We start from the raw sequence: 16,979 nt of genomic DNA on the forward strand, positions 1-16,979 counted from the left end.
GAAACGACTTAGCTGATTAATAACAACGCGTATGCTCCAAATCTCTCGTCCCATCCTGCTCGATCGTATAGCATTTCGGTCGCGATCGGCTTTGACTCTAACACTGGTACGCTTGATAAATGCCTTATATTCGAACAGCAGCTCCAAACTCACCCGGATGGAGATTGTGTACGGGTGGTACATATTCAAATCTGCATAACCAAAAAGAAGCATAAACCAAAGCAATACCGATTCTAAAAAAAACGACTCAAGAACCACTAATTTAGACTCATGGTACAAAATAAATGACTCAATAACCAAGTAAACACGACAACACAAAACACGAAAAAGAACGAAAACTACGATAAAGACTCAAAATTTACAAACTCTACAAGTGTGCTATCAACTTTTCTAACACTCACGAAGGATCATGTAGACGCAGCTCACCTACATACCAAACCTCACGGGCTGTAGCACCATCATACCTATTATTATCCGAATCTATCCAAACACCCGCATACCTGTCACAACCTCTCAAACCATCATCCGGCGGTTTGAACTTATACATTTCAAATCGAAATCTATCCCCACATTGAGCCTTGCTCAGCGCTTCTATCTTAGATTCTACGCACTTTACCCTTTTTTCAAGATCATATACTCTCCTATCGGGTGGATCCCCACACTTGGGTCCTATCGCTTCCTCCAAACTAGGACCGCTTACCACCTCTTTCTCACTTCTCTCATATTCCTCCAACAACCTACCCTTCTCTCCCTCCTCTAACTTAGACGAAATAATGACGGGAAAATCAGAACCCTCACCTATGAAAGCGTACTCTAAGTGGGATGGAAGAACTTTGAGTTCTAATGGGGCGGGTTTCTCTAATGGTGTGCTCTCAACCTCACTTTTTACCTCACTCAACTCTAGCACTTCGGGGACCCACTCGTCCTCTTCTACTTCCTCACTCTCATTTGCAACCTCCTCTACCTTATCAACTACCTCATCTAACTTACTCTTAACTAAATCGGCTCCACTAATATAGCCAAAGCAATGGTCGACACATGATAAGAAAGACTCTATGAAATAGACCGAATGACAAGGACTACTAAGATCATCGGAACCACTAGGATGGTCCATAGAGCGTGCTATTTCGAAAGTAACTCTCCTCACCGACTTGAAGTGTGATTTTTCCGTCGAAGACATCGATGATAGCCTTGGCGGTACACAAGAACGGGCGTCCTAGAATGATAGGAACCTTCTCGTCGGCTTCCATATCAAGAACGACAAAGTCTACGGGAAAGACGAATTTATCCACTTTGACAAGAAGGTTTTCGATTAAACCTCGTGGATACTTAACAGATCTATCGGCTAGAGATAAAGACATGCGTGTAGGGGACAACTCTCCTAGACCTAACCTTTCATACAAGGAATATGGCATTAAGTTTATACTCGCTCCTAGATCGGCTAGGGCCCTACACTCGGTATCATTCCCAAACAAGCATGGGATGGTAAAAAGGCCCAGATCCGTCAATTTTTCCGGGACCTTGTTCAACACTACGGCGGAACACCCTCCACTAAGGGGGATGTTAGAAACCTCTCCCAACCTATCCTTGCGTTTTAGAAGATCTTTTAAAAATTTTGCATATTTCGGCTGTGACAACCCGAAAAATTAAGGTTTGCACTACTCAAAAATTCTGCGAACCTTTAGCATGTGTCTCTGTGTTTATTTACTTGTATCGTGTATTATTAATGATCATGTGTGTATGCATGGAAGAAAACGTTAAATGCAGTAGTGTGTTATTCAATTAATTTAGAGAACCAACTTGATTGGGCCGCAAACGCGTTTAGCACTCCCTCATACAATTGGGCTCGAGACCGAACCCGAACTTGTACACTTATCAGTATGATAACCATACATATTTCACCCAAGCCCAGATATAGATATAGAAATTGGGTCGGTGATACACTTGGGCCGCGAACCTGATTAACCTACTCACACTCATCCGAAACTCATATTGGGCATGGGTACACCAAAGTCATACCTGGGCCGAGTAAAGCCCAAGTGGATCCATTGTGTTTTAAGGGCCGGTTGGGTAGAGGATTTATATACATTCATGGATTGCGTAATATGATTAGCATTGTGCACATTCAAACCCTACCCCCCACCTCCGATATTTGTTGTGCGGCGAAAGAGAACAAGATTCCCCCCTGTTCGAGATTGCACCGTGATCAATCAGGTTCCGGTTAGTAGTTTCCCATGTATCATTTTTCATATTTGTGTGTTAGCGATTGGTTAGTATGTTGATGTATAAGTTAGAGTCTTGATCAGTTTTGTGTTGTGTGATGATATTATTCATTCAAATAATAATAACTTCATATGCAATTTATTAATGGCCAACATATACTAATTATATTATCACACATGCTTCTGACAATGTAATCACTAAACTCACATGCAAAAATTAGTAATCATTCAGATATGTATGGCCGACAACAATCAGTGTAGTGGAATGTATCTTACTTCTTTTAAACACATTGACATTAGGTGATCTTTGGTTTGTAATGAAAAGAATCGATGTGATGGTTTCATTCATTGAAATGATGATATAATCACTAGATCATGTGGGTCGGTTATTATGTTATAGGGATAAGTTGTGTGATGTCAGTCATGATGTCTCATATACGGGGATCGAGGTAACATGGGACGGTTGGGCTGGGTATCTTGTGCACATTTACTTGGTAAATGATGAGTTAATGTCATATAAATTTGGTATCGGGTTATGTTGATCGGCTACAGGTTCATATAAATCGGATAGTTTGAATGTTTAAGTTGTTCACGGATGGTTTGATTAGAGTTCATGAGAAGTTGATTGAAATATACTTGTTTGATCGATTTAGGGTCTAGATGGAAACTGTTAATTGTGTTGAGTTGTTTGTTAACTGTTGGGCCGGGTGTACCTTTTGGGCTGGGCTAGTCCGGTCGCACAAGATCCTTTGGATCGCACAAGTTGAAATGTCTGTATACATGTTGGGCCACACACACTGATACGTCATTTGGGCCGAGCAGCCCAAATCGTAATCGCACAACATGTTTTCCCGTCGCACAAGATGTATGAACCGTACAAGTTGACTTATCTGTTTATTATTTGGGCCGATAATGTTGTTGGGCTGGTCATATGATTTGGGCCGGGCACAAGGCTGATCGCACAACCCATTGTGGATCGCACAAGTTGTGCTAATCGCACAATCGGTTGGGCCGCTTGTTATCGGGCTTTATCTTTGGGTGTGTATAAGCGTTAGTATGATATGAACTTGACCGACAATATGTGATACGTGTTTGCCATGATCTATACGTGTTGTAACGTGTTAACTCTGTATAACCATACGTGCTTTACTTGAACCAAACCTGACTCGTATGATAAACATGCTAGGACGTGGTTGATCACATTGTAGCTTAACTGAACCTTTTGGTGTATCATACCGAGCAACCCCAGGTGAGTTCATTGCATTTTCTCAAGCATGCGTCCCGGTGGTTTGGGACAACTGGTAAACATTTGGAAGGGAAACTTGGGGTAAACAACTGGAACATAGAAACAATCATCTACCGGATTGCCTGTTAGGCAATGGGGTAATTAGTTGATAGCGTTATTAGGTTTGGCACCCTCACACCGGGCCGTAAGGACGGGCGTGAACTAATTACTGGGACAACTTGTGAATACATCGCGGATATAAGACCTCCTACAGCTTGTCAAGGTTGTTTGATACCTTGACTTTGACCAATGCCTGGTTACGGGCATTGGGGTTAGGCATTCCCATCATTGACGCTGCATACGGTACAACATAGCATCGGTCGTTAAGGGGTACCCACTCCCCGGATACATATGGGCACACTCCCTAGGGTATCTAACGTGAACGACATCGTAACGCAACATTGAATCGCATTAACATACATCTGGTAACAAAACACGTTAACAAAACCTTGAACTCACCAGCGTAGTCTGACACACTTGTTTGCATGCTTGTAGGTCATTAACGTTTGGAACATGGACTTGCTATCTGGGAGTGCTGGAGTGGTCATGGATCGAGGCTCTTGGATTAACTTACATCTGATACATTGGTTTTAAGTGTTATTATGAAACATTTGCTAAACGATTATTTACATGCTTCCGCTACACAACATCTTGAGAATTGATATCATGTTTAACAATTTCTATTGGTAATTAATGGCATGTCTTATTAAGTATTTACTGCTGGTTCAATGTGATTGGTGGCTCGAACTCTGATGCGTAACACGCCTCGCGGGGTTTCCGCAGGTGGAATTTTGGGGGTGTTACATCGGCATTGATTGAAGAGCTTCTATAAAAGGAAGGTTGATTCTAAGTTGCTAAAAGATCTCTAAAAATTTCCCATACTCTTTGGAATAAGTTTGATTTTTAAAGCGGGAGGGAAACGGAGCACGGGAAACGTTAACATTGGGTGATGGAACAACTTGAATGGGCTTTTTACTTACGCTTTTCTCACTTGAAGTACCCCCGGTGTGTGCGGTACTTGCTGGGATGAACCTAGGTTGCACTTTACCAGGCGCCTCCATTTCAATCTCTTCATCTACGGGCTCTTCATCTTCTATCTCAACACTCTCGGGTCTCACTACCTCTCCTATGGTCCTACCGCTACGGGTTGAAATTGCCTTCAAAGTGCCTAAAGGGTTGGGCTTTGTGTTGCCCAAAAATTGACCTGGAGGTCTTTCTTGCAACTGGCGTGCAATATCCCCAACTTGCCTTTGAAGGTCTAAGAAATTCGAATGATTATTCTTTAGGAGTGTAGCGTGTTCTTCTAAAGTACGTTGGGTAGCTTGATCCTTGACCACTAACTGGGTAAGAAGGTCCTCTATCCTAGACAAACTACTATTTGACCCCTCATTCCTAGGTTGAACTTCTTGGTTTGACCCCTCACCTCTGAACTGTGCACCTGAACCTGAACTAGCAAATTGACCTGTTTGACCCGACCCCCCACTAGAATAGAAACCTGCCCCCCTGCTTTGATCTTGACCTGATGGAAAACCAGGAGGGTTACCTGAGGAGCGATAATTGTTAGCACGCCAATTAGAGCTACTGTTATTGAACTGGTTAGTTGGACCCCTATTTTGACATGCTATATACTCGACCTGTTCTAGGGTAAGGGTTGGGCAATCTACTGTGTCATGACCACCTCTACAAACTTCGCATCTATCTACCTTCTTCTTAATTTCTAGGAACTCTTTGGTGATATAGTCAAGCTGAGATACTACCTTTGAGTCTGAAACGACTTGGTTCACTCCTCGTGAAGATGAGGAAGTAATCACAGGAGTGGAATTCCTGCTGGTAGCACTATGATCTATATCAGCATGAGCGAAGCTCTCAAAGAGATCATTCCAGTCAGCCACAGTTTTCTTTCCCATTAGGTGGCCTCCTGCGGATGTGTCGAATCGGGCCTTGCACTCAAGGGTAAGACCATTATAAAATTTTTCTACTAAGGCCCAATCCGACAGTCCATGTTGGGAGCCACGCAAGAGTAAAGTTTGAAACCTCTCCCAAGCTAAGTGATATGGTTCGTCAGGCTCCATTATGAAGGAATGGATCTGATCTCGAAGGCGAGAGGCCTTCGCAGGTGGAAAATACTTAGCAAGGAAGGCATCCCTAAGTCCGGCCCAAGTAGTGTAAGTACCTGCTGGCTGCGAGTCGAGCCATGTGGCTGCGCGGCCAGCAAGCGAAAAGGGAAAGACTTGGAGAAAGCGGGCATCAAGATTAACACCTTCGATGGCAAAGGTGCTACACAAACGGGTGAGACGGTTGATATGTGCTGGCGCATCCTCATCATCACGACCATGGAACTGACAAGAGTTGTTGATGGCGGTCATGATGTATGAGGGAATTTGCCAGGACTTGTCATTGATGATTTCAGGGATGGTGATGGGTGAATTTGCGGTTAAACCCGCGGTGGAATGCTGGTGGACAGTTTGGTTTTTGGCCATTTGGTGAACTGGTGGTGGACTAGGGTGACGGGAGGGTGGTGGGGAATTGTGGGGTGATGACTTCGGGGTGAAGTCGTAGTTCGGTGGTTTAGAGTGTAGTGTAGAGTCAGAAGGGGCTGAAGATGAAGTTGAAGATTTTTTTACCTGAAAATTGGGTGTGGAGAAGGAAGACTTGTCAATTGGCGGCTTCACTGGTCCCTGCGAACGCGTGTGGGGCATGAACTTCAAAACCGAGAACAAACAAATAAGACAACTCCAACAAAAGACTCTAGAAATTAAAAGACACTAAAATTACTTGGACTCCTATGACTCACAAACACACAAAAAGCACGTATAGATATCAGTTGAAATCCAAACAAAGTAATTAATGCAATTGCCAAGAGTTCCCAAAAACGGCGCCAAAAACTTGATGTGGAAAAAGTAGTTCAACTAAATAAATTAAAATTACCCTAAATTAAGACTCAAGTAATAAAAATCTAGACTCTCTAACCTGACTAAACTACTCACCGGCAAGTGAACCGGTCGACTCTAGCACAGAAAAGTAAGTCCAGATGTCGAACCCACAAGGACTCTAATGAATTACGTTAACGACTCTATTTAGACTAGACACTGACACGACTTAACATTTATTGTGTTTTAAGGGGGGGGGGGGGTTTACTAAAATCCTAAAATTGCAATTAAAATGAAATTAAACTAAGACACGAACGAAGACTAAGGTTTGATTCAGATGAGATTAACGACTACCTAGACTCGAATCCAGTTTAACTATGGATGGACTTCTAACGGTATTATTGTTGTATGGAGCCGGGATCGTAAAATACTAAACCTTAAGGTATTTCAATGCTAAGACTTCCCGACCCTTCTCAGGAAGAAACCTAGGAAACCCTACAAGGCTGTTATGAATACCGACTGTTAGATTTCCTCTTAGTCCTCTAACGACTCTAAAAGTGCCCTAATACGACTATCTACCTCTCAGCGCGACAATCTAGGGCAATTCTAGGTTCTAACTTGGTTTACTAGACACAAATGCAATTAGGGAACTAAGATTGACTTCTCTCAAAACCTATCTTAGATATATACTGCACCGAGACCTAATAACTAACTCGAGCCTCTCAGCGACAAGTTAAGCAGAATATTTAATTCTAATTGTATTTTAATTACTGTTTCTAAGGCTATCGGCCGATTTACCCAAAGATTACCCGAACCCGCAAGGATGTAAATAATCAACACAAATTTATTATGTGAAAGACATTCACCAAAATCTATGTGAAACAGCAAATAATCAACAATCAAAAGTAAATACGCATACGCACCAAATCAGAAATACTAGAACACTTTACTTTCAAAGATCAATCCATAAACAAACAATAAAAACCGTTAAAAGATCCAAACTTTATCAAACTATCATCTTGTCTAGGTAGTATCTAGGGTTTAGCCAAGAAACATGATGTCTAAAATAAACAAAGCAAGTTCAAAACAAGAATTCATTGGAAATGATCGAAAAAACAAAATTAAAGAAAACCGGGAGATAAAACCCGAACAATCTTCACTTCCATGCTCCAAGCTTCAACCGGATGATTCCCGCTAGCCAAAACGCTCCGAAAACCGTAAAATATGCTCTGAAAATCGCCTCAGGGTTCTTCAGTTCGTCACTAGGGTTTTTGTGGAAGTTTATGAAGTACAAATATGTTTGGAATAAAGATCCAGCAACAAAAATCACTTTTTTCCGGAAATTACCCCTAGGTGTCACGCGACGGGGTCTTCAGCATATCCTCCATGCTACACCTAGCCCCAAAACTCAGCAAATCCTTCCCAAGGGTCTAGGTGTTGCATGTAGCTCCTTGCTTGAGGGGGAGGTGTAGCACCTAGGCCCCATTTTCACAGAAAGTTACGAATTTTTACAAGCTTCAACATCTCAAAAAATCCAGAAATTATTCTAACTCTTTTTTACTTGTTCCAAGACTTAACGTTTCAGCAACATAGCTCGTTTCCACTCAATTTTCATCAACTTTTAGCATCAAGACCTGGAAAACGCGAATATGATCAATAGCACGCAATTCTAAATAAAACTAAACTATTAATAACGAAAAACTATACAAACTATACACGAATAAAGGATGTATTTTGCAATACATCAGGTATCTTTTCTGCGTTCTTTGTAAACTTGCATGATTAACTATATTACAGTTACATTCATTAACTATCATTATATTCCCGTTCGGGAATATAATGAAAATGTGGGAGGGGTGGGAAGCTCGTGGATCACACAAAGGGGTGGGGGCCCTTTGGAGATGATTGAAATCTGTTTAGTGCCACCAGCATCGGCTCACAGCCCTGCCGGTCCGAGCTATCGATTAGAAGGTCGATAAGTACCCAAACCATCCCAGATTCGGCTGTTTTTATTTGGTTTCTACCCACATCGAATGATCTCAAAGATGTAGTAAAACGAATAGAGTTAGGGTTTGGTTTGGGGATTTTGGGGGTTTTGAATTGGGTTAGTGGAGATTTGGTGAACAAGAAGTAGTAAAACAGATGGCGTTATGGTAAGGAAGTTAGGGTTTGAAATTGAGGTGTTTAGGGTTTCTTGTTGCTGATATAAACCGAGGTAGAGAGAGGCAGATTTATTCCTATGTTCATCAATTTGAGGGTTTTTTTTTTCAGATCTAGAGCGATGTGGAAGTGGGTGGCAGGTGGTGATGGTCGCAGGGTGTGTAGGTGAAAAGACCATTTTGCCCTTCATTAAAATGAGGAAAAAGACAAAAAAAACCTGGATGTTAACTTAAAAATCTGACCAGATTTTGCTTTTGGAGGAAAATGACAATAAAATTGAAACCACAGGGACACAGATTCAAAAGGATTGATTTTTGAACTAAAGTATCAAAAGTGACAAAACCTCAAGGACCATTTTAGCAGTTTACTCTTTTTTGAATAAAAGTTTTAAAAGTCAATTAGGGTGTCAATCATGTGGAATAATGGATTGTAATAATCCAAATTATTAGCTGTTGGTCGGCAACGGTCTCAACTTCAAAAATAACCAGTGATGGTCCCACATTTTCACATATTGTAAACTAATGGATCTTTACTAACAGAAACCTTGATTTCTTTTTGCCCCTTTATCATTTTCGGTTTAGTAAAGATCAATTGGTTTACAATATATGAAAAGATAAGACCACCACTGGTTATATTTGAAGTTGGGACCGTTGCCGGCCAACGGCTAATAGTTAGGATTATTAAAATCCATTATTCCCAATCATGTCAGGTTGATGAGTTGAGGGTTGGAACTTGGAAGGTTGACGAGTTGATATGTGCACTCTAAACGTGATCCATATTGTTATTTGTGTCAATCATTTCAATCATAACTCGCACACACACAAATTCAGGTCAACTCAAATATAACGCGTTTAACCCATTTTTTAATGAGCCAAACATGTTGACAGGTTGTTGGTAAAATGTTTAATTAATGGGTGAGTATGAGTGTGACAGCTGACAAATAAGATATTCAACGTGACAAAACCAACATTTCATCATTTAAAAGTTTTACTAAAAACAAAATGAAAATAAGTTAAGGTTAGTTGAGTAAATGACTAATATGAATAGCTTTTTTTTTTAAAAAAAAATATAAAAAATATTGGAAGTGGATTGGAAACTGGATGTGTATTTTAGACAAAATAGTTTTTTTTTTGGAAAAAAACAAAAATAAACTTATAAAGGTTTAAAAAAGATTTAAACGGATTAATTAGTCATTCGGGTTTTTATAACGCACCAACGTGAACACGACTTGGTTTTTTTTTTTTTTAACGAGTCTTTCTCGTCGACTCAAAACCTCTTTTATATATGTCATGTTCAAGTCATGTCAAGAACTGCCGCCCCTAATTTAGACAATATGTTTGATACAAAGTGACATAGCTTATTGATCAAAATGGGCACATAGATTTTCTTAGGTGAGGAAGAACTAGTATATTTGGAATAATTGCACACTTGGAATACAAATTGTAAGTTCAGAACAAACACATAATAAGAAAGGCAAGGTTCATGTATGTTTGATCATATCAACCATTCAATTGTACTATTTGTCAACAAACCAAAAATCAAAAACCCACAAGAATCTTCTTGTCACTTTCTAACTTTTGTAGAGGATAAGGTTATGATGGCCTTTCTATGGACATGCTTCACCAACAACACCACGACAAGGTTTGGCATGTGGGCTGAACCCCATTATGATCATCTAAACCCGACACACCAATCTTTAACAAACCAACACGGAGTTCACGTGAAATTTGAAAATGACCATGTACTTGTGATAAGAATTATGGTCCCCTAATTTCCCATTAATTAGTAAAAATAGTATATGCAACTCAAACGGAGTTGATTCAAGAATGATCAAATTCATATACGGTAATATGGATTATTAAAATTCTAAAATGTTATGAATTTACATTGAGATAGTTGGTAAACGAGCAACAAGCTGCGCCGCTACCCCTTTTTGAATAGTAAAACTAAGTCTTTTAAAAACTGCGTCCATAGATCTCGGGGTCATAAAATTACTATGTATGACCCTTTGAACTCAACAATATGTTTAAAGTTACGTTACGTTATGGAACTAATAAGATTTGAATAAAAATGTCTTAATGGGCGGAACACTTAGACAAATCTCCACTTTTTTTTATTCTTCGTATACACGTCTAACTTGAAACAAACATAACTTTATACATTTGAAGTTACACGACCCATATGTGTAGAGATGTCTTAACATGCCGAACGCTTGGACATATATCCACTTTTATTTGATTCCATATATATGAGTCTTAACTTAAACCAAAGATAACTTCATACGTTTTAAGTTGCATAACGCATAAGATATGATAAGAAATGTCTTAACGCCGGACGCTGCATGATCAATAATGGATTTCTTTAACTCAAAATTATTTAGCTGTCTAATTTAATATTTTAAATTTCAAGATACGGCAAATCTAAGATCCACATAACAAAAAGAGCCTTGTCTGGATGTAATGTTTAACATTAATAAATGCCAATATTATCAGATAAACGCTAGCATTCATGCAGATCTTCCCGAATTGATACACTAAAGTTACAGAAGGTCTATAGCTGATGGGAGAGTACGCGATAGTTAACCGTTGATTACATAATTCATTGGTAAACCAATATGCTACAAGTCATTAATCTGTTCTAACATAAGCCTCATGTTTGTATATTAATGTCCAGGCAGACATGGTGGGGAACAGTCAAATGCCTGCAGTATGAGCTGTCGGATTCAAACCCAGAACGTGCAACCAAAATTCTCAGCTACAACAACTCTGAGCCACTGAAACGTACACCTAAATAACACTCAATAAATGATCAAGATCATTGCTATATTTTTTAAAAGCAATACGTCGTAAGTCTTAACTATCGATAGAAGTGATGTTTTTGAGTCATTACAACAAATTATACAAGTGTACACATTTTTGTTAAATTTTCACACTAAATATATATATGAATTATAGTCTACTTGGAGACCCTGATTTCAAGCTAAAAAAATAACTTTAATTTTTATGTAAACTCCATGTAAAATTTTCAGTAATTTAGGCATATTTCTGAATCTCAAATTTGGACTAAAGTTTTATGGAACATTCATTGTAAAATAAATTTTTTTTCTTTCTAAAAATCAGGATTATGTGTCAGTGATAAAACAAGAAACAAATGTAGGTTGTTTGACCAATCATTCTGGTTGACACACCATGTGCCATAGAAACAAGCTTGTATGTTTAAGATAATTTTATTAGGCTGTATATGAAGACATGTATGGCCCTTTTGACCAGCAGGATAAAAAGTTTATGACATGTCATTTTTTTTTATTTTTTCCGCCATTTGTCCATGGAGACAAGCCAATGGTTGTTCCTTATCCAATGGACCCCATAACACAAGAGTTGAACAGGTGGGTTGGGGATATGCAAATATACCACATACTTAACATATATCATATTTCCAAAGCAAACATGACTAAAACCAAACCAACGAAGCTAATATGTCGTGTATATTTTATAGTAGAAGTTGTAAATAGCGTTGTCTTTGTCCATTCCCGCTCTAAGAGAAGTTGCTTTAGGTTGGCCTATATATAGAGAGACATTTAGATAAATGAGTATATCTAGTTATCTACTCTTTGAAAGCTTTCAACAAGTTCTCTGGTATTAGCTTCTCATGGCAGCTGCAAATTCATCAATCTTCAAGACATTAAAACAACGGTCAATATTGAGATGTTCAAAGCAACTTCGGGAACAAAAAGCACGAATTTATATCATATGGAGGTGCACCATGTTTCTTATTTGCTCACATGATTAGAGTGAAGAATAGAATAGCTCTAGGAAGATGTTAGTTATAGATGTAACAGTTTGTGTATGTATATAGAAAGAAATGTTTTGTAAGGTGCTTTATATGAATGAGGACATTCTTTCAGTAACTACAATCCATTTTGTGACTATTGGCTGATGTGGATTATTACAATTGATTGTGTGATTTATGATATAATCTGATTGAATTTGATATGTGGGCAAACCTTTTCAAGTTTTTTTTTTTTTGATCGGCAAAAGTTTGTTCATTCATCACCAAGAAGATTATACACAGCAGATGTTACCGGTGAGGTTTTAGCAACATACTGCCATTACCTTTGATATTCACCAAAAATAAAAAAGTCATACATGTAACATTACAGGTCAAAAGTTAAAATTCACCCAGGTCTCCCAATTCGTGATCAAGCCCTTTGCTCTACACTTTATCCATGTGAAAGCCAACGATTGTAGTTCTCCAAATATTTTGTCCGCAGCTATTCGTTTTCCAACGAAGTTAACGTCATTCTGAGCCTTCCAAATTACCCAGCATGTCGTTAAGATGATTGATTGAACCAGCTTCTTTTTATGTTCCGACTTCCGAGTCATGCATACTTTTGTAAATCTTGAGGAGGTCTCTAAACTCAAACCTTTTCTAGTTCATATGAAGTTTGGAAACCGATGGAACTATGAACAAGTCAAATGTTCAAATGTTGAAGGGGTCCATGGTTATGCCTTGCAGAACTTTAAACTTCCATATACAAAAAAATGTAATATTTTAAAGGGCTAGTGTGTCGCCTAGGCACACCGTTTTTTTTTTTATTATTTTTTTATTTTTTATAAACTCTCATATTAAAAAAAAAAAGTTACAATAATTCATGTGTATAAAAGAAAATTGACGATTAGTGCATATACTTAATTCTTGGATCTTGATTCTCAAACTGTTTATATTGAAAAGGAACGTTTTTTGCACCTTGCGCTTAGGCGACGAGTGATCCCTTTGCATCGTCAGCCTTTAACTACCTAGTTGAGTACAATCTTAAAAACAACCACAACCATACAAAAGGTGGGCTCAGGTGGGCAAAGGTCAGATGCATGTCGAGTTAAAGTTGTACCTAATTCACAATTGATGGCACATGACACAAATGGAATGACAAACTCTTTCATTCATACACAAAATGTGCAAGGAGTTGTTTTTTCTACATAGTTAAGTCGCACATGCACCAAAATGGGTGGTATCTGTCCACATACGAGTCAACATCGTTTTCCACCGATAATTGTTTGAACGATCATTAATGTGAATGTATAGGTGTCATACTTTTTGTGGATCATATGTCAAAAAATCAACTTATTCATCTCTTTGTGAAGACAGATATGACCCCTCGACCATTGGAATGTATGTTTCAGTACTGTTGGCGCTCTGTATAGTATAACGTTTATGATTAATAACTTTGCACTCCAAAATACGAAACAAAGTAAAAAAAAAAACATAAACGATAGTTATCACTTTATCGTAATCACCTGGAACCATCAGACTTAGTCTTTGTGATCTGCAGCTGCCATCCTTTTTTATACCACTTGCAGACCTTTTATCTTCACTTTCTTGATACTATTAACACAAATTTGACATCTTTGCTGCTTCCCATTTATCTTCACTTTCTTGATACTTTTAGCACACATTTGATATCCTTGCTGTTTCCCTCTTATCTTTAATTTCTCGGCACTTTTGGGACATAGTTGGTTTCTATGCAGTTCGATTTTTATCTTCACTTTCTTGATACTTTTAGCACAAATTTGACTTCTATGCCGTTTGCCTTGTATCTTCAAGTTCTTGATACTTCTAGCACACACTTGGCGTCCATCTCGTTTGCCTTTTATCTTCAATTTCTTGATACTTTTAGCGCCCACATGACTTCCATGTCGTTTGCCTTTTATCTTCGGTTTCTTGATACTTTTAGCACATATCTGATTTCCATGCAGTTTGCTTTTTATCTTCATTTTCTTGATACTTTTAGCAAACATTTCATTTCCATGTAGTTTGCCTTTTAATTTCACTTTCTTAATACATTTAGCAAACGTTTGATTTCCATATAGTTTTCGTTTTATCTTCACCTGAAATCCATGCAGTTTGCCTTTTATCTTCACTTTCTTGATACTTCTAGTAATATCTGTCCCAGAACTTGAGCCCTTTTCCGAATCAGCTGGCTCAGGCTGTATAGAAGACACTAAAGAGGAACTTGAAGAAGCTAAAACAGACGATATTTTGCTAGATGACGTTTTTCCACCTGGCAGCACCAGCTGGTCCAGTTCCTCTTTTAGCTGTTTCACATCCTGACACTTAACAGATATTTCTCCACTGCACATATCATGTGTATAAATAATGTATAGCAAAACAAGATATACAAGACTACAATGGAAGCTACAACTTACTGTAACAAAGTGACTAAATGACCGCGATCTATGAGGAACTCCTGCAACTGTTATAATAATACAAATTAATTTTCTTCCCAATATAAAAACTATAGCAAGATGGCATTAATCAATTACTACGACTACCTTGGAAATCTCCACTGCTTCTTGTTTCAGTCTATTGGACTCTTCTTCCACCTTTGCCATCCGAGTTTCTGCTTGTACAAGTGCCGCTCTAGCAAATGCTTCGTTTCCTTGCTTCTTTTTTATTGCCGACTTCTTTTTCATTATTGCCGAAGTCAATCTTACCTCCAAGGATCTACTCATCTAAAAAAAGAACAAAAAAGGATCTGATAATAACGATCACCCAGTGACCTCAATGCTAGTTTTGATCAACACTTATTAACAAGTAACAACAGCAGTACCTTATCAAGTAATTCAAGAGATCTATCTCCTTTATCCAATAAACTTGTCACATGAAGCTGAAGCGACTCCATTTTAGTAGATAAAAGTTTCTTATGTACATAAGCTTCTCTAGCAAGCTGCAAAGAACAAGTAAACTCTCCTGTAAATGTGGCACCAACTTCCACAGAAAAATCTGACAGATGCTATTAAATCCTAGGAAACGAGATTAGTCGGTTGCAAGTTACCATGTCATTTTTCTTCTTTACACATTGCTGCCTATCCGTAAGTTCATGCACCTTTAACATAATATCTGAGCAACTGTGATCAGCTTCATGTTTTGCTTGTTCTGCAGCTTTTTCTTCATATTCCACTTTGTTTATTAGGCTGATAACCCAATCAATCTTTGAGTCCATAGTGTTCTGCAAAAAAAAAACAATGGTTTTAGTTCTCACATAAAGGTAAAAGTTATCTTCCACAAAAGCATCAAGAAAACAAACGATCAAAATTATAACACTGTACTCATAAAACAAAACGATAATCGTTGCAGGACTTCAAATTATAACTCATCAAGTGGTAACGAATAATCAAATATGTCATTTGTACAAAGACTTCCCCATTAAAAGTTTAAATGCTAGATGTTAAACTAATACAATATGATGGTCAATTACGGTCGATTTTGACAAGGAGATTTAACTCATATTCTTATTTTAAGGCCACCCTTAGTGGAGCCTTATACGGCGCCATATACCACCGTCCAGCCCCATAGTGCCGGGGTACACCGCCCCTGGGCGCTATGAACAAAAATTTTTCCCTCCGTGATATGCATAGCGGTGTGTCATGGTGGTTTCTCTCTCACACACACATATATACATATGGGGTTATGGGGCTTGACCATGGTCTAAAATCTAGAATATTATAGGGTCACTTGAAAAATTTATAACCATTTTCCTACATTATTAAATCAAACTTTGATCTCACAAAATAAATTCATCTCTCTCTCTCTCTCTCTACGATTAGGGTTTTTTTTTAACATGCATCATGTGAAAAATGAATTGGTAATATTTATCGAGTTAAATTTCAAGTCAACATAGATTTCTTTCCACTTTGGTTCAATACTAGGTTAAATACTTTTACAAAATAAGTTTTAGGGTTTAACACAGAAAACATTAAACAGATACAGGAGACTAAATGACTAATATAGTTTAATGATAGATTTACCTTCTTATTACGAACATCCTCAATGGAAGCGTCTAGAAGTTGAGTGCCCGAAGTTTGACCTGAACTTGTGGACATATTGTTAAATGTAGAATCATCATCATCAGGAGTAACCATTTCAACATCAAATGCATTTTTATCAGCTATCATTTTATAGTTCGTCACCGTAATCGATCTGAATAGCGGTTTGATGTGGAAATGCAATCGACGTAGAATTTTTCTAATCAATGAAATGATTCTTGACAAAGCACGTAATTAGTGCAAAATCTGATGTGAACGAAGTAATGACGAAGCTGCAATCGATATAAAACCTCGATAAAACGATAGAATTTGAGTAAATGAAGAGGTGTAGGTGATTTAGTACGACCGATTTTTACCTCGAGACCGCACTCTCTCGGTAATGAGCAAAACTTAATAACGTGTACGCCGATCAGGATTTCAAAACGTTAATTAGGCGATAATGTTTGTATCATATTTAAAAGAGTTAATTGCTCGAATGGTCCCTGTCGTTTTCTATTTTTTTATCCTTAGTCTTCAACTTTTCAAAATATCACGTATGTTCTCTGTGCTCACTTGTTACTCGGATAGTCCGCAGAGTGAATGACAGTTAGTTTTCCCAGTTAATTTAAATGAAATGACC

At 38.2% G+C, this 16,979-nt stretch overlaps 1 protein-coding gene across 1 annotated transcript; it reads right to left on the reverse strand.

The window, feature by feature from the left end:
- Positions 1-13,454: 13,454 nt before the first annotated feature.
- On the reverse strand, positions 13,455-16,773 carry LOC110937416. Its single transcript, XM_035988631.1, has 8 exons — positions 16,717-16,773; positions 16,343-16,632; positions 15,370-15,543; positions 15,145-15,261; positions 14,867-15,046; positions 14,741-14,787; positions 13,832-14,666; positions 13,455-13,730 (listed from the first exon to the last, which is right to left on the reverse strand). Exons 2-7 carry the CDS (start codon positions 16,487-16,489, stop codon positions 13,880-13,882), a joined length of 1,452 nt encoding a protein of 483 aa, XP_035844524.1. The 5' UTR covers positions 16,490-16,632; positions 16,717-16,773; the 3' UTR covers positions 13,455-13,730; positions 13,832-13,879.
- Positions 16,774-16,979: the final 206 nt, after the last annotated feature.

The sequence above is a fragment of the Helianthus annuus genome, chromosome 4, assembly GCF_002127325.2.
Source record: "Helianthus annuus cultivar XRQ/B chromosome 4, HanXRQr2.0-SUNRISE, whole genome shotgun sequence".
Taxonomy (NCBI): domain Eukaryota; kingdom Viridiplantae; phylum Streptophyta; class Magnoliopsida; order Asterales; family Asteraceae; genus Helianthus; species Helianthus annuus.

Coding starts and splice junctions, on each gene's coding strand:
- LOC110937416 (XM_035988631.1), bottom strand. CDS start 16,489: ATGATAGCTGATAAAAATGCATTTGATGTTGAAATGGTTACTCCTGAT. Junction 15,047..15,144: donor CTCTTGAATTACTTGATAAG/GTACTGCTGTTG, acceptor TTCTTTTTTTAG/ATGAGTAGATCCTTGGAGGT. Junction 14,667..14,740: donor CATTTAGTCACTTTGTTACA/GTAAGTTGTAGC, acceptor TGATATGTGCAG/TGGAGAAATATCTGTTAAGT.